General features: G+C 39.5%; 1 protein-coding gene across 1 annotated transcript; it reads left to right on the forward strand.

The window, feature by feature from the left end:
- Nucleotides 1-1,946: 1,946 nt before the first annotated feature.
- CCDC175 (coiled-coil domain containing 175) lies at nt 1,947-23,393 on the forward strand. Its single transcript, XM_065839292.2, has 18 exons — nt 1,947-1,967; nt 2,070-2,181; nt 4,095-4,230; nt 5,084-5,312; nt 6,058-6,180; nt 7,534-7,643; nt 9,537-9,618; nt 11,341-11,477; nt 11,608-11,718; nt 12,964-13,035; nt 15,007-15,142; nt 15,637-15,768; nt 19,987-20,125; nt 20,418-20,497; nt 20,984-21,136; nt 22,308-22,410; nt 22,521-22,564; nt 23,110-23,393. Exons 1-18 carry the CDS (start codon nt 1,947-1,949, stop codon nt 23,284-23,286), a joined length of 2,097 nt encoding a protein of 698 aa, XP_065695364.1. The 3' UTR covers nt 23,287-23,393.
- The last annotated feature ends 1,799 nt before the right edge of the window (nt 23,394-25,192 follow it).

Here is a 25,192-nt window from a genome sequence, read left to right on the forward strand (position 1 = left end):
ATTATTGCAGAACAACAGAGCAATACTTGAAGCTTAAAGACTCTAAATTTTAATTTCACTGTATTTTTAATTTAGAAAAACACTTGGAAAATGAAGACTCTGCATTCAGTGGGGAGATTGTGCAATATCTTGAGGATACTGTTGCTGCTATTAGGGAATTGGTAAGAAAAAAAATCTAATATTTAGTTTCAAGTGTATGTGAAAATGTTAGTTGGTAACCATGAAATCAGTCTTCTATGGTTGTTACTAGTAGAAGTGTCCTCTTGTGTGAATTACATTCTACCTCAAGAGAGATCGGCAGTTTGGGGCTAAGTTGGTGGCTGCTTGTGTGCACTTTGCTGCCTGCACAAGTTGTTCTGTGATATGAGAGAACAAATCAACCTGACCAGGGTAGGTCACCCAGCTGATCCCAGCCATAGCTCACCTGCTGCTGTTTTAATGAGGGAGCAGTGGATGCCAAGTATATAATGGGCTGGGGAAATTTGGGGAGTGCCCAGATTTCTGCCAAAATAAAAAAAGGAAGGGTCTTATACTCAGCAGAGTAAATTGGGGCTTGGGGTTAAAGTTCTGTTCACAATACTGTTGTGTCTTGATAGTTGCATTTGTGCAAGTGATATAAGCTCTGAACCTACAGTGACTTGTGAGGAGTGCCACAAAAATCACCTGAAGGCAAGAATCAATTTGTGTAGAGCTTTTTACATCATAAGGGCCTTATACCATTGGTGTGAGGGAGAAAGATGATGCTTTGCTGTCAGTGCTGCTGTGAGGATACACCCACCAATGTTGGTGTGTTCAGCACATGGTACAGAATTCGGCAGGTGGGTAGTTTGCCCTGTGACCTGGTGCAAAGGGATTTTATTTTCTTTAGCAATTTGTCTTTTCTTGAAGCAATGGCATCGTGTGTGATAATAAGAGACCTTACAGCAATTACGAGCTGAGAATGGCTGTTCATAGGTAGCTAACTTTTGCTGCAAGACCTCTGAAGCCATTAAAGACAGAATGGCTTCCAACAGAAGGTATTTTAAAGTTATTTCCACAATGTGTTTGTCTAGGTAGGTGTAAATCTTGTAAAGCTTTCCTTTCTCCTTCAGAAGGCTTCTAAATCATCCATTTCAGACCAGTTGTGCATTAGTCTATCAGATAAGTGTTTTATGTAACGTGCTGAAATCATAAAGCTGTTTTCTCTTTCACTGCTTCAGCTAATTGAGGATGTAACTCATATGAAATTAAAACCTCTTACACATTTATTTTGCACCTCTAAATATTTCATCCTCTCTAGGAAATGAGAGTAATTTATATGCAGGCATATAGAATTTGCTCTGTAGACAGCAAAATTCAACAGTATCTTTTCTTCCCACGGTGTCTCAGCTGGTGATCACAACTGCTAGCAAAACTGGAGGAGAAAGATAGAGTTGGTTTTGTGCATCAGCTCTGATGCCAAAGTCAACATCCATTTAAGAACTGATTTATTTCCCCAGACATTTGGGGTTTCATCAACCCACCTCCAATTTTCAGTCATACAAATTGAGGCAGTCAGTTGTCTGAGGGCTTCTCCTGCAGTCAGTTCAGTCTGCGTTCTCCTGCTCTTCTATCACTCTAGAAGTGACCCTTCTCATACCATTAACCATGAACCAGAAGGTGATTTTCTAGTGTGTCTCAAGGCCAGCTAGAGTCCTCTTCTTCATTATAGCTTCATTATTGCTTAAATAATACATTTCACGCACAATGGCAGAAGCTGACTGTGAAGACCTTCCCTGCCAGCACAGCTTTTGGAGCAGAAATGTAGGTAACAGCTCCCTGAAGGCTGTTAATAGTCTGAGGCCAACAGTTCCTGGAGATACATAGGCTGTGTCAGCTACGTGTAAAACAAGAGACTTGTTATTTTGAAGAGTGAAAGAAAGGGGGAAAGAGAGCAAGTACAAGCAAGGAGAATGATGTATCCGGGCATGGAAAATAGCCAGTGCCAAGTAACTGAAAAAATATGAAATTATGGTTTTGTAAGGAAGACGTACTTTTCAATCTGTTGTTGTATTACTGAGTTCTCATTTGCTGATTTTTTTAATTGTTAGGAAGAAATTCGAAGGTACACCATCGAATGCCTAGAAGAGGAGACAATAAAAAACAGCAATCTTCGCTTCAGAGTGCGGAATTTTCCAGGAGAGATTATGGCAGAGATGGCAGGTAGTCCTGGCTTTTCTCAGCAGAGAATTGAATTTTCTATGCATTTAAACAATTAGAAGTATTCTATAACATAAATGTTACTGCCTTCAGTAATAACTTTTTAATGAAAGAAGATGAGTGTTTGCTGATGTGTGATATCATGAGGGCTTATTTTCCCACGTAAGAGCTTAAACGAGAGATGTCTTCACTGAAGACCATGCACAAGCACTGGAGGAATGACTGGAGAACTGCAGCGTTCAGTCCTGACCCCAGCCCTGCCACAGCCTTTCTCTGGTGCTTGAGGTGCTGTGAGATCCCTTTGTGTGCAGTAGGGATAACAATGCTCATCCGATGTGTCTTTACTTTTGGGTGGGTTTCACCCGACAAAATGCTTACCAGCTGTCTCTTTTAGACAGTAAAGTGTCACTTCCAGGCATGATTCATCTCACCCTAGAACAGGTGTTTCAAGCAAATCAGAAGAATCATGGACTTGAAGTGTCTCTTTCTCTCCACTGGCTTGAAAGGGAGGCTAAAGCATCAGCTCAAATATAGGTACCTAGAGAAAAATAAAGTTTGAGCTCTATTTCTTGGGGTTTTTTTTGCTCAGTTATAGCTTTACTTTTAAGATGACCATCCCTATTCTGCTACTACCCTTCTGTTTGCATTGATGTCACAAAGGAAAGTGGTCAGGGAGTCGATCTAGATGAACATTAGGATTTCTGCTTTTGGGGAGAAGCAAGGGAGTCAGGGTTCTTTATCTGGCCAGCCATGAGGAGATATGATTGTTAGTGGTGGCACAGCAAGAAGGACGGCAGGGTGGCCAGGACTACTCTTTTTAGAGTTCTACAGAATCATAGAATCACAGAATCACACAGAATCGACTGGGTTGGAAAAGACCTCAGAGATCATCAAGTCCAACCCTTGGTCCAACTCCAGTCCGTTGACCAGATCATGGCACTAAGTGCCATGTTCAATCTCAGTTTAAAAACCTCCAGGGCCGGCGAGTCCAGCACCTCCCTGGGCAGCCATTCCAATGCCTGACCTCTCTCTGTAGAGAATTTCTTTCTAATATCCAGCCTAAATTTCCCCTGGCAGAGTTTAAGCCCATGCCCCCTTGTCCTATTGCTAAGAGAACCTCAGGATCGTCAAGTCCAACCATAACCTACGGAGTTAGAACAGCTTTAGGTTCATCATAAAAAACCAACAGAGACTTTTAAATTGTATTGCACTTTATCTGCAGCTACGTTCTGTGTTTGTTGACTACTTTCTTATAGCTGTTTCCCCCCTCACCTTCTCTCTGCCTGTAGCACGTGGTTGCTATGCAGCTAGTTGGTTGTTTGTACGAGCTGCTCCCATTCTGCACCGCCTAAGTGTTTTTTGCGTGGGTGTATGTACACTAACGTGGCTGTTATCTCAGAAAATGAAAAGATGCTGTAGTACAATGCCCCTGTGCAGAGGAGCTTTATCCACAGTGCCTCTTCATCCAGGCTCTTCACTTGCACACAGCAATGTCTCTTCTGGGAGAAATGTTATTGAATTTCAAGCCAGGTGATCCTGCTCCTCATCTCTGCCTTGCCAGAGCTGGTTGTGCAGAAGATTTTTTTTTTGAGGGGGAATGAAGTAATTTTTGCTGGTTCGCTATAAGTCTAGGGAACTTCTTAGACATACAATACGAAAAAGAGCAATTGTTCTGTGAGAACACAGCACGCTGCTTCTTGTTGATAAATGCAGGTGACTAGGGAAATGTAGCAAGACTAAATTGCTGAAATAAAGTATGTGGTTTTCAGGATGTTAGTGTCTTAGAATCACAGCTGTTGCTTACCAGGTGACAGTACCTCTAGTAGTGAATTAATGATTATGGATCAATCCCTTAATGCATTATCTCATATATAGCTTTTTATAGCTCAGAGGCTTCCGCATGTTTTGTGTTTTAGCTCTTGTTGCTGCTGCACGAGAATCTAGCGCTGCTAAGATAAATCAGCTGCAGTCTGCACTGAAAGGCATTGCTGATGAAATTGCATTACAGGAGGAGAAGGAAGCGCTTTGTGAAAGGCAGCATGATGCACTGTGGTATGTATTACTTTGAACAAGGAAAACCATACTGGCAAGATGATTAGGGAGAACCGAAATGTTATCAAAACACGGTGAGTCGTGCTCGGCCCTCACCCCTGCAGCCGGCCACAAACGTTCCTAGGCAACTCTTTGCTACAGCAGCCAGCCTGGTTTCTAAAATCTGGTTTTGTGATGAGCAGAGCCTGCCTGCTGCTGCCTGCCCACCGTAGCTCTGATGAGCTCCCTTAGGGAAAACTGTCTGGAGCTTCGCTTCCCACACCGGCAGGGAGAGTTTTCTCTTTCAACAATTAATGTTAAGGAATCACGACAGACAAAATCATAATTTTCAGTTTAAAAAAAAAAAAAAAAAAGAAAATAAATGTGGAAAAAACTCTGAATTGGTAACTGTGCTAGAGATCCATCTTCCTCTTCAAGAGTTACCCCAAGATATTTGGGAGATACTTGTTTTCTCTCTACCGGATTTTGTGTTCCTGTCACCTTCTGCCATGCTGCTGGAGCTGTTCAGAAATAAATCACAACGCATTTTCTTTGGGGAAACCTGCTTTCTTTGTTCTTTCAGTGCTTGCAAGCAGCCCTCCCAAGTTGAGGAAAAATGATCACATCAGAAAAAAGATAACAACTTTGAAAGAGTTAAAATACAAATAACTGAAAGCCGTTCCATTGGAATGCAATGTCTTAGATGACCTTCATCACACCATGTCATGCTTTATATTATAATATATAGTGCTATAGTAGACTGAATTACGGTATAGATTGGCAAGCGTTCATTTCAGTAAACTTATGAACAAAGTCTTTGATATGAATGAATAGTAGGAAATATAATCTAATTTTGTTTGTGTTTTTTTTCCAGTAAGGAGCTGCAATACTTGCGGAAACAGTATAAAGAAATAGTAGACTCGCTGAATGAAAAGATCGCAATGAAAATTAACACAAATGTTCTCTTAATTGAAACTCGTGATAAAATAAGAGATACCAAAAAAGAAATATTCGGGGCAAAGGCAGCATTAGCAGAACTGCAAGAACAAATACCTGAAAAAATAAGTAAACTTGAGAAAGCGCTAGAAGAATGTGATAAAAAGGTAAATGTGCTTCACAGTTTTACAGGTAGTTATACAGCACCAAAAATGAAATGACCTTAGAAATGACTCCAGATGTATTTTGCTTTCTCATCTGTCGCTCACATATGCGTCCACTGCACCACAGACAGAAAAGTGACTCTCTTGACATTGGGTGCACACAGGCTGTTTTGATTCCTGTATACACATGCTTATGTGTGTATATATACATACACACACAAATACACACAGACAAACATGCACACATCAAAATTGCTTGATATATGAATTTAATTTTCTAGCAGCACATCTCAGAATGTTATGTTATTGGTGCTTCTTACTGACTGTGGGGCAAATAATCATGTACTGGGAATTCAACCCCTCCAGGCAAACTGCTTAAAATAAAGGTACCTGTATTTTCCAGCAAGCTCTGAGGTAAGGTTTTACTGTTTTTTATGTTCTGCCCTACTTTCTGTTGTGTATATTTGACATCCTTCCTGAACAACAAGATAAAAATGGACGAACAGATTAAAAGAAAGCTTTCTAGTAGAAAATATGGTATAATCACGTTCCTACTCTGGAATAAAATCACAAGAAATTTTGACAGATCAGGTCCTAATTAGCATGTTATAATAATTAGTTATTTTTTCCTTTTCTTATGGAATTTTGTCATTTGGTACATAGCTGTGGCTTTGCAGAAAGCTGTTCTCTTCCAACGTAACTTTTGTGCTCATTTGATTTTGGCATAATTGTATTATTTTTAATGTAGAAGAGAGAAATGAAAATAACCCGCGATACTCAGCAAGCAGAAACTTCCAAGAAAAAGCAAGAATTTGAAAACCTGAATGTAAAGTTTTTGGATCTACAACATTTGATAAGTCGGAATACAACAGTAAGTTATACACAAAATTGTTCTGGTTCTTTATTACAAAGATGAACATTCAATTTCATAATTTGTCAAAGTGAGGGGAATTTATGGAGAAATGCAGTCCCTGGCTTTTAAGAGGAAAAATAAGCTTGCATGATGTCTAATTGACTGTTGTTATTAACTCTTAGTTAGAATGTCACTTTTAAAAACAGAAGGCCCATATAGACTCTTTCTACCAGCTTAATGAACCAGTTGAGTAGTCTGTGCTAGTCAATCTAATTATCAGGACATCCTCAGAGGGAATATTAAAACAAGCCAGTGAAAGGATGATTGGGATCCCATTTCAGCCTCTGGTGGAGCTATTTGGAGAACTAGCTGAAAAAGAGAAATGATAATCAATTTGGCGGATGCAAACTATGGCATAGGGGGAAGAAATTTAGAAACAACTACTCCATGCAGATATTATGAAAGAGCTTGTGCTGGAAAAGTGATGTAGAAACTAAAATAAGCAAGGAGACTCTATTGTGCTGGGAATGTGTTCAGCAGTGTAACTTACTCCACACTGGTGGACGTGACAATTTTAAGGTGGCTCAGGATGCAGAAAGTCAAAGCTGATAGGGCTAAAAGACAACCAGGCTTTTTCTGTCTACCACCTATTCAGTACTGGTTTCCAGTTCAGCCCTGCCAAATCTAGAACTACTTTTCCCCTTTTTTCCAGGGATCATTTATCAGAGAAAAGCAAGGAAAATCCAGCATTCTCATCTTTCTTTTTTCTGATTTCTTGTAAAGTCAACTCAAACTATGTGCATTCAGTTTAACATCTGCTGAGTTGCCTCAGTACTACTGCAAGCAACCCTACTGCAAAACGAATACTTTTGTAATGAGTTAAGTCAAATTAATTTGATTGGGAGGCATCAAGCACATCTGTCACACAGATGTAAAGCATAATTTTCTGCCCTAGTCTGGCCAACTTTTGTTAGAAGCACAACTGCCTTCCTGTAAAAATCAGGTATCGTGTTAGCAAACATTCCAGAATTGTACCTGAGTTAACTCTGCAGTGAGGTTCCCTTAAATGACAAGTTTCATAGGTTAATTTTTTAACGTTTCTTTTCATTACCAACCTGCACTGACTCTTTTAAACTCTTTCAGTGATTAAATAACAGTAAGTACAGCCTTAACCGCTGCTTCTTCAGTATTCTCTCTTTGCAGGCGGTAGTAATTTTGACTGTGAAATCTCAGAGTGGCTGGAAAATAATAGAATCTAATGCAGATGTTATGAAATATTAAATAAGAAAAAAAGAACAGTGGCAGTAAAGGGATTAATTATCTGCTGGTTTGGAAATTGTATATGTTTTAACATTGTTATATTTTTTATAGGCTATATCTAATGAGGAAAGTCGCATTGCAAAACTGAAAGAAAAAAGCAATAAACTGGAAAAAACCCTGGAACTGGAAAAGAAAAACATGCTGGCACTCTCAGAAAAGAAGTAAGAATTATTAGACCATTTGATTTCATCTTTTTTTTTGCTAAAACTACATCAATCTTATCTGAGGGATTCTTTCCCCAATATTTAAAAAGAATAATTTAAGAAGAATAATTTCCCCCCCAATATTTAAGAAGAACTAGCCAAATTCTATAAAGTATGTGAATTATGTAATGGGAATCTTTCTATTGACTTCAGTGGGCATACAGTAAAGATTTGGAGGACAACTGGAGTTAATCTAAATTAGCTGTCAGGGAACAAATGTTCATGAACAGTGCCCTTTGGACTAGAGTTAAACTGCTCTTCTTACAATATGCATGGTAGGAAAGTCAGTCACTACTCCCAGCATGTGCTATCGTCGTCCTATCAGCTGAAATACTTAACATGCTTTGGCATATTTGCTTTGATATGTGTGTTAGCTGAAATGCAAAGCATCACAAATGATGTGAATAAGCAAAAATAATCCAAATATCATTCCATGGGCTTGTCTACATTACACCCATGGAGCTCAACGTGGACATCCTCAGTTTAGCATTACCCAGGCTATGCCATAGCTGCTTCTCTTCTGACTTTGCCAGAGGCCTTCTGAAGGGTGAAATGACTGAAGTGATAGGAAAAAATAAATGAGAGACTATTCCTGGTGATTCCAACTTCTTGTCTGAACCCATTTCCCTCTACAAGCTGAGCTAAGAAGAAAATACAAGTTCTTGGAAACTTTGGTAAAATTATTGCTCCAAACTCTATTATTTTTCTCGATGGCAGAACTAATCCATTAATGTCTTCACAAAATTGATATTACCATTAATTAACAATGTAATTACTGTAAAAAATGAGCTGCAGCCAGCATCCGGCCGTGGCTCTTGATCCCGTAGGCAGTTATAAATTGCTTATCTTACTCTCCTTAGTACTAACTTCAGTAGGACTATTCATGCTGACCATGCTTATGTTTCAAGAGTCCAAGTAGTGATGACCTGGTGATGGCCACAGGCCTGTGGGTTATGGGTAATTTCATAGCCCGAGAGTAACAGAAGCATTGTATTTCTGTTCTGTTTGTGCTATATTTTTATAGCTGCTCAGTGTTGTGGACGTCCTTATTTATTCTAGAGTGTTTGTACTTCATAACTCATTCTACTATCTGATGTAACAGATGAGTTAGGCAGTTGAGTTAAAGAAAAGATCTGGTCAATGTATTTTTTCCTTCAAAATGTTTGGCACATGCTCTCAAAGCCTGGTAGTATGGTTTTCTGCTCTTGTATTTGTTTGTTATGGAACTACTAGGATCCTGGGGCCTTATCTTCCTCTCTCTTCTTTTTTTATATCCTCTGCTCCTCTGTATCAGATTTATTTTTTCAAACATTTCCTTAGGGAGGCTTATACTTCTTGTATGGCTCTTGGTTTGTATAGAAGGTAGAAAAAGAAAGTGAGTATCCCTTGTTCTGACTAAATCCTGTAAAACATACAAACACACAATGTCCATTAGAAGCAAGAGGAATAATCTATGCTCAAATTTTCTCATTTTAACCTGTAGGCCTGTTGCTGGTAGGACTTACCTACCTGAAAGCCTATCTGTTTTCTCTTTGTGTACTATCAGTTTGTCTATAGAAATGATTGCCTGTCCCCACAAGCCTACCTTGTCTTGTATTTTAAGCTCTTGCAGTAGAAAGCCTGCTAGGTCTGTATGTCTTTATCTTCTTTGCAGGTTTTATTCTCACCAGGTATATTAGAGGGAAGTAATGAATAAGGATATCTGAATGGAATAGAGCTCAAGTGTATGCAGACATTCACAGAGCTTACATTTATATAGAGGCTTGAGAATAAGAATGTATAATTTTTAATTTTTTATTTTTTTTTGCTAATAACACTCCTACATATGTCTACATTGTCTTTATTTAATAGAATTCAGCTTGAGTCTGAGTTATTTCATTTACGATCAAAATATGCCCAAGAAAAGGAGGATTTTGATAAGGAACTTCAAAAGGTAAGAGAGACATTTTTATTCTGGCTTAGAGCTTTTACTAGGCCTTGTCTTGTTGAAACAATCAATGAGAACAGGCCTGCACAAAGTGTAACCTGTGAGGTAGGTGCTTTGATTTGCCTATGCCTCTATGCTTGATGAGTGTGGTCAGGGAAAAGGGGCACAAGTATTTGCAGGACATGTGGCTTTTGCCTTCCACTCTGCTTGGACTTGGTAATGCTGGAGGTAAGGGCAAGATCTGCTCTTCAACTGAGACCACGGGCTGGTGGTGAAAGATTAAAGGTGGAGTGAGTTTGAGGGTATGGTCTTGTGAGGTGGGGTGCAAGGGAAGAGAAGGTTATGAGATTAGGATGTTGTTTTGGGAGGGAGTGTATGTGCAATAAGAGAATGGGGCAGACAGATGTACGTAGGAGGAATGTGGGGAGACTTGTTAACAGGGATGAGGTTGGGCTCCTGGTCTGGAAAGTTGAGTGTGCAGTTTTTGTAGTTATTCTTGCTGACTTGCTCCGTGCTTTTTTACATTATTATTAATTTTTGTTGCATGTGGAGAAAAGCTAACTAGTGGTGGCACTCCATCTGCTGAACCTGTGAAGGAATGCCACCTTCCTGAGATCATTGTTGTTGTGCAGACGCACATCTATCGGGGGTGGTTTCCCAGTTACATTCATAACTTTTCCTCCAGAGGTGTTCACGTCAAACAATCACAAAATCACAGCATCACAGAATGTCAGGGATTGGAAGGGACCTCAAAAGCTCATCCAGTACAATCCCCTCGCCGGAGCAGGAACACCCAGCTGAGGTTATACAGGAGGGTGCGCAGGCGGGTTTGAATGTCTGCAGAGAAGGAGACTCCACAACCTCCCTGGGCAGCCTGGGCCAGGCTCTGCCACCCTCACTGAGAAGAAGTTTCTTTTCAAACTTAAATGAAACCTCCTGTGTTCCAGTTTATACCCTTTGCCCCTTGTCTTATCATTGGTTGTCACCCAGAAGAGCCTGGCTCCATTCTCGTGTTATTCACCCTTTATATATTTATGAACATTAATAAGGTCACCCCTCAGTCTTTTCTTCTCCAAGCTAAAGAGACCCAGCTTCTTCAGTCTTTCCTCAGAAGAGAGATGCTCCACTCCATCATCTTTGTGGCTCTGTGCTGGATGAGGTGCTGGTCCACTAAAAACTCTGCCACACTGACATCAGAGAGCACTAGGTGGGAGCCACATTCTTCCCCACCCTCTAATCTACTGCATTCCTGCCATCAAAAGCCAGGACCCCAATCATCATCTTCCTGATTTCTTTTTCTTTTCCACTTTCCTTGCCTCTTTCAGCCAGGACACATAATTCCTACTTCCCTCCACCATGAAATCGTGTGCCTGTCATCCCACCATTCCTTCATCATCAAGCCTTCTCCATTCCCACTTTATCACTCTTTGTAGTCCACACAATGGAAATCGATACCTCCAGCAGGAGCACGGTACCGTGTGTTGGGAGCAGCACACAGCTTGCAGGCTGTATTAGGGTGCCAGGTTTGAATGAGGCCATGGAAATGAAGATCAAGAACCATGATCCTGACCTGATATCCATATATATTAATTACATACATGCTGTGAATCTTGATTCATTTTAAGGTTCTCCAGGACTTTTTGATGAAAGGCACTGTAGCAGTATAGAATGTTATTGTAAGCGAAAATAGAAATATTAACATAACATCTGTGGATTTTTTATTTCTAGACTAAGGAAGATCTACACGATGCTAAATGCTTGAATAAAAAACTTAGGTTAGAAAATGAAGCTGCGCACCAAAAGTATGAACAATTACTGGAAGAAGAACAAGACTGGGTTATAAAAAGAGATGAAGTGGTGGCAAAGTAGGTTTCAGCTGTCAGCTTTTGAATACAGATTTTTTTAAGTTTGTGATTTTATGACCAAAGCTTTTCTTGCTACATAGTGAGAGCATGTTTTTCACAAATATCTAACATTTCTTTTTTCTTCTGGTAGATTGGGGGAATTATCTACTTCATTGAATGGAAAGTTTCAACTTCTGGAAGATCAGAAGATGAAAGAGAAAAACCTAGAGGAGAAAATTGAAAATCTTGAAGCCAGACTATTGTATGTAATCTTTCAATATTGATAACAGTAAATGGACTCATTGGACCCAGTTCACCTATTTGCTAGAGAATCAGGAGACCAAGGCCTTATATTGTCCACTAATAATCAAATGTTGTCATGTAAGAATGATAATCCCAACAAAGGAGAGAGCTCTTGTTTTTGTCTCTGCTGGAGTGTCATCCTTTGCAAGAGAAAGTTAAAAGGTTCAACCGATTAATTGTGTGTCCCCCAAATGTAGCAGAGCCAAATATTTACACACACTCTGTGTTTTGAGTGACACCAGTTGTGCTGGTCCTGTGCAACATTTTCGCAGTGTGGCACTGAAGGGGCTGCACTCCTTGGGTCTTCCCGCTACCAAAATCCTCCTAAAAATGTTTTGTTATGATGGAGTTGTCATACTTACGGATATAATTATAACAATGTAAGAAAATAATTGATTGTCTCCCTTTTAATACAGAATAATAAAACATATAATACATTTATTTGGAAAATAAGTACATTCCTGTCTTGCTAGAGGCAGTGTCTGCATCTTTCCTGACAAAGGAGATATTGTTGTAATGTAGGATGCAAAAAATAAGACCATGCCACACACTGGTAAAAAGGAAGTAGCCATGCACTGCTAAAGAGGAGAAGTTGTAATGAAGTGCAGTGGAGTCTACAGTATAAAACTAAGTTAACAACATAATGGGGTGAAATAAACATCACATAGTATTGGATATCTACACTGACGATAGTAAAGGAAAGGGTTGTAAGAGCTTCCTGCCAGAGTCCATCAGCTCTTAATGTCAGACTTCTAAACCAGGCTACATGGAACTGTTCAAAATGCATCACAGCTCTGACTTCTTAGAAAAACTGATTGAAAAATCCCCGTTTCTCAGTCCCTATCCCTGTCCTTTCCTAGGCTGTTATTGTATGTTTGTGCATAATTATCTTGTTCTGCGAACTTTCACTGGCTTCACAACATCCCTCTACATCAGACCCAAAATAATGTAATTTTGATGCACATCACACAGACCTCCCAGTCACTTTAACAGGGCCACCAAACCAGAAATCAAAATTAATATCTCTTGTTAACTTTTATTTTCTCTAAAAGTAGTATGCAATGGATTCAGATTCTCAGCATTCACTTTACAAGATCGACTGATTTTTTTTTTTCAATGGGCAATATCAAATAAAGTCTGTCAGGTATGATTCGCTTTCCAAATCTTCTTAATGTTTCTGAAAGTTTATCTTCTTTCTCCCCAGAAATATGAGGAAGACCTGTGCAGAAAAGCTTGCATCTCTAACAGAAGATTTGAAGACAGAAAATAAGAGGAGGTAGGATAAACTAGAAAGTGTGCATTGTATCTTTAAAACAAAGCAGCAATTAATTAATTACTGTATGTTGTTACTGCTATTATGTCAGAGATATAAACCCAAAGCCTTATTATGTAAATATTCGGTGATATAATGACAAATAAAAGGGCATCTCCTCAAATGATTTCATGTGAATATAATTGTTATACTGCCAAGTGGTGAGACCCACAGATCTGACTGTGCAAGTAACTTTTAAGACTTTATGACACTGAATATTCTACCTTATTTTACAAACTATTTAGAGTTTTCCTAGGATATGGACACTTATGTAAACTCTGAAACAGGGTTGGTGTAATTTATTCTAATTTATTTCAATTAGTGTTCATTGACAGCTGATCCTGCACCTTTGAGCTGAATAAGAATTTTGCTATTGAATTCAATAGCAAAAAAGTGTCTCAGTTCCCTGCAGTATCAAGCACCCACAGTTCCAGCGAGGACGTGGGGAAGCTTTGTGTGCTGAGCACCTTTCAATATCAGGTCCTCAGGCTGGTGGGGTTCCAGCTGTCTTATAGGTAAAGCCTTTGACAGACTCAGTACAAATAAGATATCCTTGCATTTTCAGGTATTTTATCTTTTTTTCTTTGAACTTAGATATTTTTCACTAGTTAAGCAGTGTTTTCTACTGGATCTGTCTTTTTACGAAACTTTTAGAGAGGATTTTAAGGAGCATGTTACACAAAGGTCACAAAAAGACTCAGGGTTGTTTTATCTACATTCAACACATCTACCATGTCGTAGTTTGTATTGTTCTTCATATACACACACATATCTATCCACAGTGGTGTGAGGTACTTATAGGAAAAGCCTCGAGTTGGATAAATCAAAACTGTTGTAGCTGGAGCTAAATGGAGAGTGATATAAAGATTTCCTGTTAATTTTGGGTTTCTCAGCAACTGCCAGATTTTAACTGAAGCTCTTGGCGGTTTGTTCATACTTTTTGTTGGAACTCAGTTTGTGTATTTGGTTCTGAGGTGCTATCACTCTACACCAAAATGGTGATACCTTCTTGTTGTAGCATTAACACCTATGTACTTGACAGGTTTTTCTGTTTTATTTTTGTTTTACTTCCATTAATGCCTCCTTGTATGTGAGAACCCTGATGGGATCTTTACCTCCTTCTTGTTAATGGCAAGAAAGAAAGTGGATTAAAGAATGTACTTAGACCCCTACAATTGATAGGAAACTCTCCAAAATAAACCCATTGTCTGCTCAGCTACTTCAGACTGACTCTGCAGCTCTGACTCCTTGTTTGATTATTCTGCCATGTAAGGTGCAAAGAGAACTGGAGATGTCTTGGTCACCTAGTCCAGACTGGTTCTCCCCTGAATATAACATCATAATTTTCCCTTCAAAAAATAACCATGTTCAATGCAGAAAAGACATAGCTGCTTCCCCCACTTACACTCAGTAAGAGGTCATTCTAAAATCTGATTCTTTCAATGGCTGAGAATAGTATTTTCTGACTTCCAGTCTGCATTTTCACATAGACAGCTATTGTTTCCTTCATTTTGTATCATGTTGTCTTTTATCCTTTTTGTAATTTACAAACCCTAGGCTTTTATGAATGTGAAATCTTGTCCCTTCCAATTTGCTAAGCTAAATTAAACAAATTATTTGGTCCAGATTTATACAAATTTTGAGTACATAACAGAGGCACGTGAGTGAGATTAGCTACCTTAAGGCTCCTCCTCCATGTTTAGTACAAACAGAGAGGCATTTTAAAAGGTTTTTATGTCTTTTCATGCATCTCTCCTAGATTTTGACAGTATCCCAGACTTTTATCTGAACCACTTTGTAGTCCTGAAGTTGCAGGATATATGTTTGAGTCTTCCAATCACTTAAATTAGGCTTGCAATGCCTCTGATAGTGTTGTCTCCCTTCCCTGGTTTTCTCCTAATTTCCAGTTCTTTCTGCTTGTGTATCTGTCACCAGAATAACTCTTCGGTGGAAGCTACTGTACTTAGCAATGCAGAGAAAGCTCTTTTTCTCAGAGGAGGAGAATATAAACAGAAAAATTAATGAAAGAACAGAGGCTGTCAAAAAAAGGCATGCTGAACTACTTCTGGAGGTATGTTAAACAGGAGGTATTATAACACATTACATCCAGTGTTACAATATGTTCATGCTGTACATAATCAGAGTAAACTGGTACCTAAGGAAGTGACCAGTCTTCAAGGGCCAATTATTTTTTAAGCTATTACACATGATATCACATCTAAAGCTCTTCAGTATATAAAGTTCTAAATATCTGCATTCTTGGAGATATCCAAAAGCCATTTGGATGTGGTTCTGGCCAGCTTGCTCTAAAGTGGCCCTGCTTGAGCAGAGGGGTTGGACAAGATGACCTCCAGAGGTCCCCTCCAACTTCAGCCATTCTGTTATGCCATGATCTGACCTGAACTCCTTTTAATAACAATTTTAGAGCAATTAGTTTTCTTGGCAGATGTTGTGTTTTAAATGCAGCTTGCTCTCATTTTGCTCTAGTTGCTTATTTCTTAGTGGTACACATAGGCATTATGTGTTTCAGAAATCACTGACCTTCATTTTGCTTTCTGTTATGAGATTGAAGATGTTGAGAAAGAGATCTTTCAGAATGAAACCAAAATCAAAGCCCTGACTGAAGAAGCAAGTAAGAGGGAAAATCATTACAAGAATTATAATGAGGATTTTGCTAACAAAATAAAATGTCTGGAGGTAGGTTTTATTGTTCTTTTTATTAACCTTGGGAAGATTTCTGATGGTTACATTGGTAGTGTTTGTTGCTTCTCATTGTAGCTATGCTCCTTGGAACTATGCTTAAATGTGACCCATCTGTCAGTGATTGTTTCAAAAAACTTCTCTACATTTCAGGTTGGTGTTTTGGGTTTTTTAATGGTCGAAAGCACTGAAGTCCCTCAGATTGAGACACTGGAATCAGCACAAACCCATATAGGTATATGTACATATACGTATTCATGTACATATAGTCATCTATGTCAAAAAAACGCAGTGAAGGTGTTTCTCACAAGAGACGCCTCCCATTTTAAAAGAAAAATATGTGCAGAACCAGATTCAGTCCTGAGATGCAGCCAATTTAGCTTTGCAGTGAGTCTTCCAATGTGAAACCCGTTAATGTAGAATTTGTTTCATCATTTTCGGGTAAACAGGCCAACACTCATGGAAATATGACAACTTGATTTCAGACATTGGTCAAATTCTCCTCTGAATTATTGTGGTTGTAAAACTGTTGGAGTGACTGATGGTTTGCAAGACATGACTCAAGGCTACTGAGTGTCAGTGTTTGCTAAATCACTGATGAGCTTGCTTTCCCAAAGTAAATAGGACACCAAAATGCTGAATATGAACTAGGCAGAGCTTTCAAAGATTTCAAGCGCTTCTCTGATCTTTGGTGTATAACATATGCTCTGTCCCCAGGGCAACTGTCTGACCTTTGGTCAACAGTGATTTGAGAAGATAAATTGGATGCCAGGAGTGGAGGAAATATCCTCTTTGTATGTCTGACCTTAGAAAGGTAGATTTACAAAAGGCCTTGAGAGTCTTTCTCATGTTGCTGGTGAAGAGGTTATGCTCCCATATCACACAAGACAGTTACGGTCGTGGTACTGCTCAAGCTCCCTAAAAAGCAGGGCTAAGACTGTCACTGCTGAATAAATCGTGCTGGATTTATTCTCATGCTCTTTCCAGCAGCTGAGCTATGCAGATATACAAAAGAGATGCTAAATGTACCTCGGCTTTCTTTCCATCTTTAATATGATCCATTCTAAAAGAGTTTTTCCCCCATCTAGTATAGTGCTGATTAAACTGTTACCAGTGTTGCATTTTCCTCTGTGGCCTGGATAGAGCCAGGTTGAAAAAGTAATTATTTTCATCCAGTGACACACTCTAACGTTTTCTCCCTTTTTAACTGTTTTCCCGCTTTGCTTTCATTTCCTACCATTTTGATGAAACAATTGAAGTTCCTTTTTATTCTTCTGCTTTTTTCTTTAGAAGTTTTCAGCATTTTCTTGCACTTGCTCTCCATTATTTTTATTTGCGAAATGATTCTGTCTGAATGTTGTCTCATGGAGATGGTCTGTGTTAGAGGAACAGATTATTTTGTAAGGGTCATGTCAGATCAGGTTAATTCTGCTCTGTCCAGAGTGTCATGGTGATGCATGTTATCTAAATAGTCCACAGAAATAAGTCTGAGATCACCCTTGTTTCTCTCCTTTCTTCACATACCTGTTTCTGCCATTATTATATTAAAAAATACAGCTCATGAGCATATCCAAACATCCATACTTTGAGGTTTGCTGATATTTCTAGTCTTTGATCACAGGTGATGACTTATCTGACTTCAGAGTCTGAGGGAACAAAAACATGTAGTGCAGCATTTGACATTAATGTCCTGTAAAGAAGCAAATTCAGAGTCCTGATGTTACTTCACATCCTGGGTGCAGCTTCATTTCTTCCTATGGCTTTATTTCCTGCATATTATCTTGTCTCTTTCTTAATATTGTTAATCGAGTCTCCTAGTCTACATAGGTTGCTCCTGTTCTTCCTTTCTGTGTTTTTATCTATTGTAGCAAAAGACGAGAAATGTATTTTTCTAATGAAAAGGCATTTAACTCATGACTTGTGTTCCTTTTGCCCTAACCAAGATGAGATTTCACTTTGCTGAGAGATTCACATATTTCGAATTAGACTTTTTTTTTCTTTAAACCAGAAGGTCAGATATTTTTTAAAGCGAAGGAGTGAGACACAGAAAGATTGAAATGTACAGATTTGTAATGGTATTTAGGTGATGATCTGCTTAGTCTTTAAGAACTAATATCTCTTCTTCCCTGTCTTGATGTAACAAAGTGCAAAGATCCCCAGGCTGGTAAGTCTGTGCAGCCCTGTTATAGGGGTTGAACAGCTCAGATTCAAGAGCATTGTAGCTACAGTTGTATTAAACAAATATTAGTATGACAGAAAAAATACACTTAGGGCTGGGCACAGAGCAACAACATGAGATGGGTCAAGCCACAGAATGTCATGTTGATAGGAAAGGACGTGGAATAACATGAAAGCACTTCATATTTGTGGTAAGACAAAGGAATATTTAAGTTTGTTTTGCTTCACTGATGAGTCAACAGGATCAAATGCCTGGTATAGTATTGCCAGCATGAGAAAAGTAACATGTTGGGCAAAGAGAGGGAAGGAACCAGTTAGGAAGTGTTTCTAGATATATCAGATGCCTTCACATCATCTGAGTCTAACAGAATTCACCTTCAGATAGTTAAGTGACTGAAGCCAGTACAGAGCTGTTCATGATGATATTTAAGTGCACATCAGGAATAGGAGACTGAAACTCAAAGCAACTTAGTATCCCAAAAAAGCCTTGCTAGGTAAAACACAATGGTGGTCCTACCAGGACCTGTCTTCTGCGGTGATCAATAGTCCTGCTTGGAGAAGTAATCTAAGAACAGCCAAATATAGAATTACCATTTTCTGTGTAATCTTTGTGACAAATGAAGTGTCAGGAACCTCTTTGGATGGAGGTGGTGTCTGCATTTAATAGCTTTTGATGGAATTATATGCTGTACTGGATCTTTAGTCCAATATTCTGCTGTCACTGATTGATTCTTTCAGCTCACATATATATTTATCCTCTATAACAACCTGTAACACATAATTTATTTAAGGACAAGAATTTTATTTTGTTTTAAACCTCCTCTCTCAAAAATTTATTGGCATTTTGGAGATCTTGTGTTATGAGGTACGGTGAATAACTGTTTTCTTCTCACCCCCATTAAAGGTGTGTAATTTTTACACACATTTATTGTGTCTCTTCAGTTGTCTCTTTGCCAGGTTGAAGAATCCCAGGTACAAAAACAGCTGGAAAATCATGCTAGATAATAGTTACCTGTGCTTTACTGAAAAAAACAGAATAATGGTCCCTGTTGGTTTATGGGATGTCTGATCTCAGACTGGAATGAATCTGTGATTTCCCTCATGACTCAGGTGACAGGATAGAACGAGTGCTTATCATATCTGCAGATCACAAACATGATAAGAGTTGGAGCATGCTCTGCAGAGCAGAACTAGTAATTCTAGAATGGTGAAGTAATTTTGGAGAAGAAAAGATTGTAGTAATAGTAAAAAAAATCCATATATTTGTGTTTAGGTAGAAACAGTTGCAAACCCATCATGAGAGACGTGTTTAGGCAGTGATAAATAGGAATAAAGATGACAAGTTGAACATAAGTCAACACAGATTTATAGTAATGAAAGAGGCAACTGTCAAACCAGTCTGTGTAAAGAGGCAGATAGCCTGGAATGGTTTATGATATAAGTTTTCTACTCTACCTGTTCTTGGCAGGTCACAGCTAGAGAACAGTGTCTGGTATTGATCACCTCATTTAAGGAAGGTGTAGGTTATTTTGAGGTCCAAGAGTAGCTAAGTAAAGATGATCAGAAAAAAAGAGATGTGCAGCTTTTCCAATTAAAATATGTAACTCTAAAGGAGGACATGGTAGTATCCAACAATAAATAAAAGTGGATAGCAAGGTGATAAGGTTTTCATGCCCACTTGTCAAGAAAAATAACAGAGAACAGAATAGGTTTAACTTAAAAGTTTAGGCCTTAAGAAAGCATTGACAGCACAAATAGTAAAACCCTGGAATCAGTTGTCTGAGACATGGTATCTCTACCACTAGGGTTTTTAAGGACAAATCAAACATCTGTCATGGGTACTTAGGTCTAATTGATTCTGCTGTACAGCAGAGAGCTGGACTAAGTTGACCTTCGGGATCACTTCCAGTATTCTTTTATCTTTTTCTTTTCTTTTGTTATGTGTTTTGGTTTTTTTTTTCCCTCTGGTTATGCTGGATTACTTATACATTAAATGTTACCTAGATAGATTATTGATTAATATTAATTTCATTAAAGAATGACATCAGAACCGCAACTGAAAATCTGCTTAGAAAAGAACAAGAATTAAACACAAGCAGGCTTATCTTGGGAGAAGCCCAGAGAGAAACAGAACAGAAGAACGCAGAATGTGAAGAACTGAATAAATCAATTGTAGGTGAGTATTAAGTCTCCTCTACATAATGGATCTTTCTCTTGTTGTTTCCAAAACCAGCAAGCTGTAGCCCTTTGTCTGCCTATGGCTCAGGGGATCCCCGGAACAAGTATAAGCTGAGCTCTTTGCAACAACTGAAATCTGTAGATGTGGCCATAACATAAACACAAAGCATTTTTTTAAATGCCAGATTAGATAAACAGATCACTTACTGACAGAACCTGGTTCTATTTTAACAGCTTAAGTTTAATGTTCAGTCATTACAGTGTATAAAAGTCTTCTCTCTGCTTTGTAGAAAAGCAAAATGAAGAGGCAGAACTCAAAAGAGCCATTCAGCAGTCAATTGAAACCACTGAGAAGCTCAAGGAGGACACGGTAATATCTTAAAACCTACCTGCACTACTTCTGCAAAGTTTCCAGCACCAGCTTTATTTCCTTCCAGTGAAGAAAAGGCATCCAGGGAGCCTGGGGCTGAGAGCATACCACATCCACACTGAGATAGTCTCTGTTCAGAAATGGGAGACCTGTTTCTCCAACCTTATTACAACAGGAGTAGCACAATGAAGCAGTTGTGTGCACCTGAGCCCCCAGTGACAGAAAAGCAGTGTCCCTGTCGCGGGGTGACCTGCAGCAGGTGGGGCTCTTCACATCACAGCTGGTTCCTTTCTTGTGGACCACGAGCAATCACTTCTCTGTGTATCTCTTCCTCCTCATTGGTAAGAGGGCACAGATACCTGTCTCAGAGGGTGCTATAACATTTTTAAATGAAAGATGCCACATAACAAAAGCTCTTTTTGCTTCACTTAATTGCACAAATCCTATTTAAAGATAAGTTAGTAGCAAAGAGTTCATTATTAACAGCTGGAGCTGAGGAGCAAACTGCGGATGAAGCGCGATGCTGCGATTGCCCAGCTGACAAATCACACAGAGAGTGTGAAGCTGCTGGAACGAGACATCTACGAGATCAACAGGAAAATTGACCTTGTGAACACCGAGAACTGCCGGTTCAAATTAGTGAGTACATTGAAGCTTAACACTCTGCCTTTTCAATAGGAGGTTTTCTGTTAATTTTTCATTTCACAGGGAACTAGCCATGGAAGATGATGAAACAAAACCAGCACATGGCAAACCTGGCCTTTTAATTGAATGTGTGGGGCTGGGTTTACTTTGAAAAGAAACAAGGAGGAAAATCCAAGGGCAGAGCATCTCCCGTGAGGCATAATTAATGTTGTGTATCCACAGCATTCGGTCAGAGATTGTAGGAAAAGGCCTTCCTGCCATGGGAAGACGGCTGACATGAATGCGAGATGTAAAATAGGCCTGTGCAGTTTGGAATACATGCGTTTGAAAATATTCTGTGTAACTTTCAGGCCTGTTAGCACAGGAGAACCTCTTTCACTGTAAAACACGCGAAGGATCCTAAAAATGGTTTTATTGCCAACTGTTACCCGGCTGCCATCCGGACCCAAACCCACATTTGTGCAACCTTTTGGACTAAATTTCTGAGGTGATCTGAACCCTGTGCCCTGTTTACTGCCTGCAGACCCAGAGCTCTGCTGCTGTCTGATGGTGTGTGCTGGGTACCCGCTACCTGCAGCTCTGAATATATCCCTATGGAAACAAAGGTTGTTCCCTCAGGAAAAAAACTCTTGCTTACTCCACAAACATCCCATTATATTCAGTTCATTAACAGAAACTGAGAAACTCTGATTCTTTTTTTAGTGCTGAATTGCACAAGGAAATGCTGTTTATTGTGCCTGACCTGGGTCACCAAACACATTTCAGCCAAACCGGGGACAGTACGAAATGGGCACTGGTAGAGCTGATCCAAGGTGATTGAGTCCATCCTATTTTAGGGGAGCGAGTGAGGAAGAGTTTCCCTGTTTGCTCACGACCTTTGCTGCTCCAGCTGTTCCCCGCATCCTCATCCTTTTTATTTGCTAACACAGGCATAGCTGGCTTGTGTTGATTTTTGGGAACTGTTAAAATTTGTTCAACAGGATGAAATGGATGCTGTTGTTGAAACAAAGTGTGTCCAGAGGAATATGTTAACCTTTGTATTTCTGTAAGCTAAAACTCAGTTTATTCTTCCTGATCTCTATAAAAATGGTGAAACCACTTGGAAATTATTTAGAAAAGTTAAAAACTGTGGCAAGTGTTCTGTTGTAATTATATTTTTTCACAGCACAATGCGCAGATGAAAGAAGATATTTTTGCAATGAATTCTGAAGCAGAACACCACAAGTCAGCAACAGTCGAAATCCGGAATGACCTAGCAGTGCTTCACGGTAATATGTTAACAACTGTTTAAAAAGTGACACTTTTAAAAATATCTTGTTGTCCTTGTAATTTTTTGGCACAGCAATCTGCCACATTTTAAGTGTTAACTCTGTTGCAGATCTTCTTCTGAAGGTATCGTTGGAGGAGAGCTTTATTGAAAAGGTGAATTTCAATTTTCTATTGTACTGCTTTGCATGATATTTAAATTATCATGTAAAAAATAAAATTCCATATTGCAAATAAAACACTAAGATTTTTGAAGTCATAGAGGGGCAAAGTATTAAGCCTATGTTTCCCAGCATTGTATAGAAGTCCTTGCTATAAAATTCATTTTTCATTATATTGTTCCTTTTGCTGGTCTTACATTCAACCCTTAAAGCTGTGCAGTCTCCCTGTACCTAGTAACGTTGATGTTCTACATTCAGCTCATCAGCCTTGTAATATTTTTCCTGTTAGGGATGGCGTTCATTTTGAACAGGAGTTAAAACAAACTATCTTTTAAGAAAGTTTTTGACCAGTTATTCCATAGGAAGGCAAACTTTGCGCTTCTTATGTAAGTATTGGGTAGCTAGTGAAAAACTTTCTGCAGAGCTACAGGTCTGGTGACCATTCAAGCTGTGGGAAAACAAGATAAACAAGTTTCTTAACATTTTGTGGGATTTTTTTTCTTTTTAAGAAAAAATAAATTCTACTCTGTGCCATTACAGGAATTTCTGAAGAATGAGCAGGAAATACAGAAGGCAGTGGCAGCTCTAACAACCAAATTTCAACAACGAGAGGAAAAGATTGGTGATGTTAACAGCAGGCTAGAAAATAAGCTGGAAGCACTGACCTCTCTGTTTGACGAAAAATCTAGAATAGATGATCACTGTAAGATATATTAAACTCAGAATATGTTGATTCTTAGCAGTTTGTGATAAAAAAAGGTAGTACTGCCATGTTCTATCTGACGTCTCCCCTGCAGATTGAGACCTAGTGGTACATTTATTAGAAGAACTAGGGATGCTTTATAACACAGCCTGGATATTATTACCTTTAATTTCCACTTTCGAAAGGCTTATGGTAATAACAGTGATGTGGCTGTAAATTGTCTGCACATCACTGATCTTTCCAGAACTGTATGTTTGTTTTCCACAGAGGATAAATAAAACTAACAAACCTCAACTCCCACAGCTTGTGGTTTCACTGCAGTTTATGTTACCTAGAACTGTACATGTGGACTATTTGTGCTGCTGCTTCTGTCTGAGTGAACAATACTCTGTATTACACAGGGGCCCTGGGCACAAATCACTTGTTTCAGGGCCTCCTTTTAACTCAGACCTGTAGATACCTGCTTTACTTGTTGATTCACAGAGGTCTCATTTGTAAGGAGTTGCAGGCTTGGTCACTATGACCATTGTCTTGTTACAGAATCTGGCTTTTTATACATATTAAAGCTGAAAGGCTGTGGCATACAGGCTGCTTTGAAATCGTTAGATCTGGGTAATGTGAATTACGCATTTATAGAAGAAGGAAATGTCCCTGGGAGGAAGTCAGGCAGAGAGGGTGGTGAAAACAGGGTAGTAGAAGTCCCCGTGAGAATTACATGCAGTTTATTGACCATCCTCAAGAGGCCATCAAGAAGCAGGTTGAAAACTTAGGGGGAATTGTGGGAAACTACAGTGGGTCCATGGATTCCATGACAGAGTGTATGGGAACAGAAATTAGCCTCGAAGATATAAAGGACTACCCATGAGAAAGATGGGAGTAAAGGAGTAGCTTTGACGATAGCAAAGTTAGCCAATGACATGGTACCATTGCAGCCTGCAACCAATAGCAACAAGGCACATGAACTGGTAAAGACCATATAAAGCAGCATTTGTGGCAATAAGTGGAGACTGCTGTTTGTACTTAAGAACTCGGTCTACGTTGTTTTCCCGTCTCAACCGTGACAACAATTAGTTCCAAAATAGACTTTATTCTAGCGGGAATGTGTAGCCAACAAACAGACTAGAACCAGAATCACAGAAATTTAGAGATTGAAAAGGACCCCGAAAGCTCATCCAGTCCAATGCCCCTGCCAGAGCAGGAACACCCAGATGAGGTTACACAGGAAGGTGTTCAGGTGCGTTTGAATGTCTGTAGAGAAGGAGACTCCACAACCTCCCTGGGCAGCCTGGGCCAGGCTCTGTCACACTCACTGTGAAGAAGTTTCTTCTCAAATTTAAGTGGAATCTCCTGTGTTCCAGTTTGTACCCATTGCCCCTTGTCCTGTCATTGGTTGTCACCGATAGAAGCCTGACTCCATCCTCCTGACACTCACCCTTTACATATTTATAAACATGAATGAGATCACCCCTCAGTCTCCTCCAAGCTCAAGAGCCCCAGCTCCCTCAACCTTTCCTCATGAGAGATGCTCCACTCCATCATCTTCGTGGCTGTGCTGGACACTCTCCAGCAGTTTCCTGTCCTTCTGGAACTGAGGGGTCCAGAACTGGACACAATATTTCAGGTGTGGTCTCACCAGGGCAGAGTAGAGAGGAAGGAGAACCTCTCTCAACCTACTAACCACCCCATTTCTAATACACCCCAGGATGCCATTGGCCTTCCTGGCCACAAGGGCCCAGTGCAGGCTCATGGTCATCCTGCTGTACCCCAGGACCCCCAGGTGCCTTTCCCCTACACTGCCCTCCAACAGGTCGTTCCCCAATTCATACTGGAACCTGAGTTTATACAGAGCTGTCACTCCAAGAAGGCCACTCAAAGTGGGGCTTTGACAGGGACCCCGTCTTATAGCCCGGTCAGATGTGG

This window comes from Patagioenas fasciata, chromosome 5, assembly GCF_037038585.1.
Source record: "Patagioenas fasciata isolate bPatFas1 chromosome 5, bPatFas1.hap1, whole genome shotgun sequence".
Lineage (NCBI taxonomy): Eukaryota > Metazoa > Chordata > Aves > Columbiformes > Columbidae > Patagioenas > Patagioenas fasciata.

Bases quoted from the DNA above. Each gene is read 5' to 3' on its own strand.
- CCDC175 (XM_065839292.2), top strand. From the start codon at position 1,947: ATGGAAAATAGCCAGTGCCAA. The intron at 6,181-7,533 runs GTAAGTTATACA...TATTTTTTATAG, and splicing joins TGATAAGTCGGAATACAACA to GCTATATCTAATGAGGAAAG. The intron at 15,769-19,986 runs GTAGGTTTTATT...ATTTCATTAAAG, and splicing joins ACAAAATAAAATGTCTGGAG to AATGACATCAGAACCGCAAC.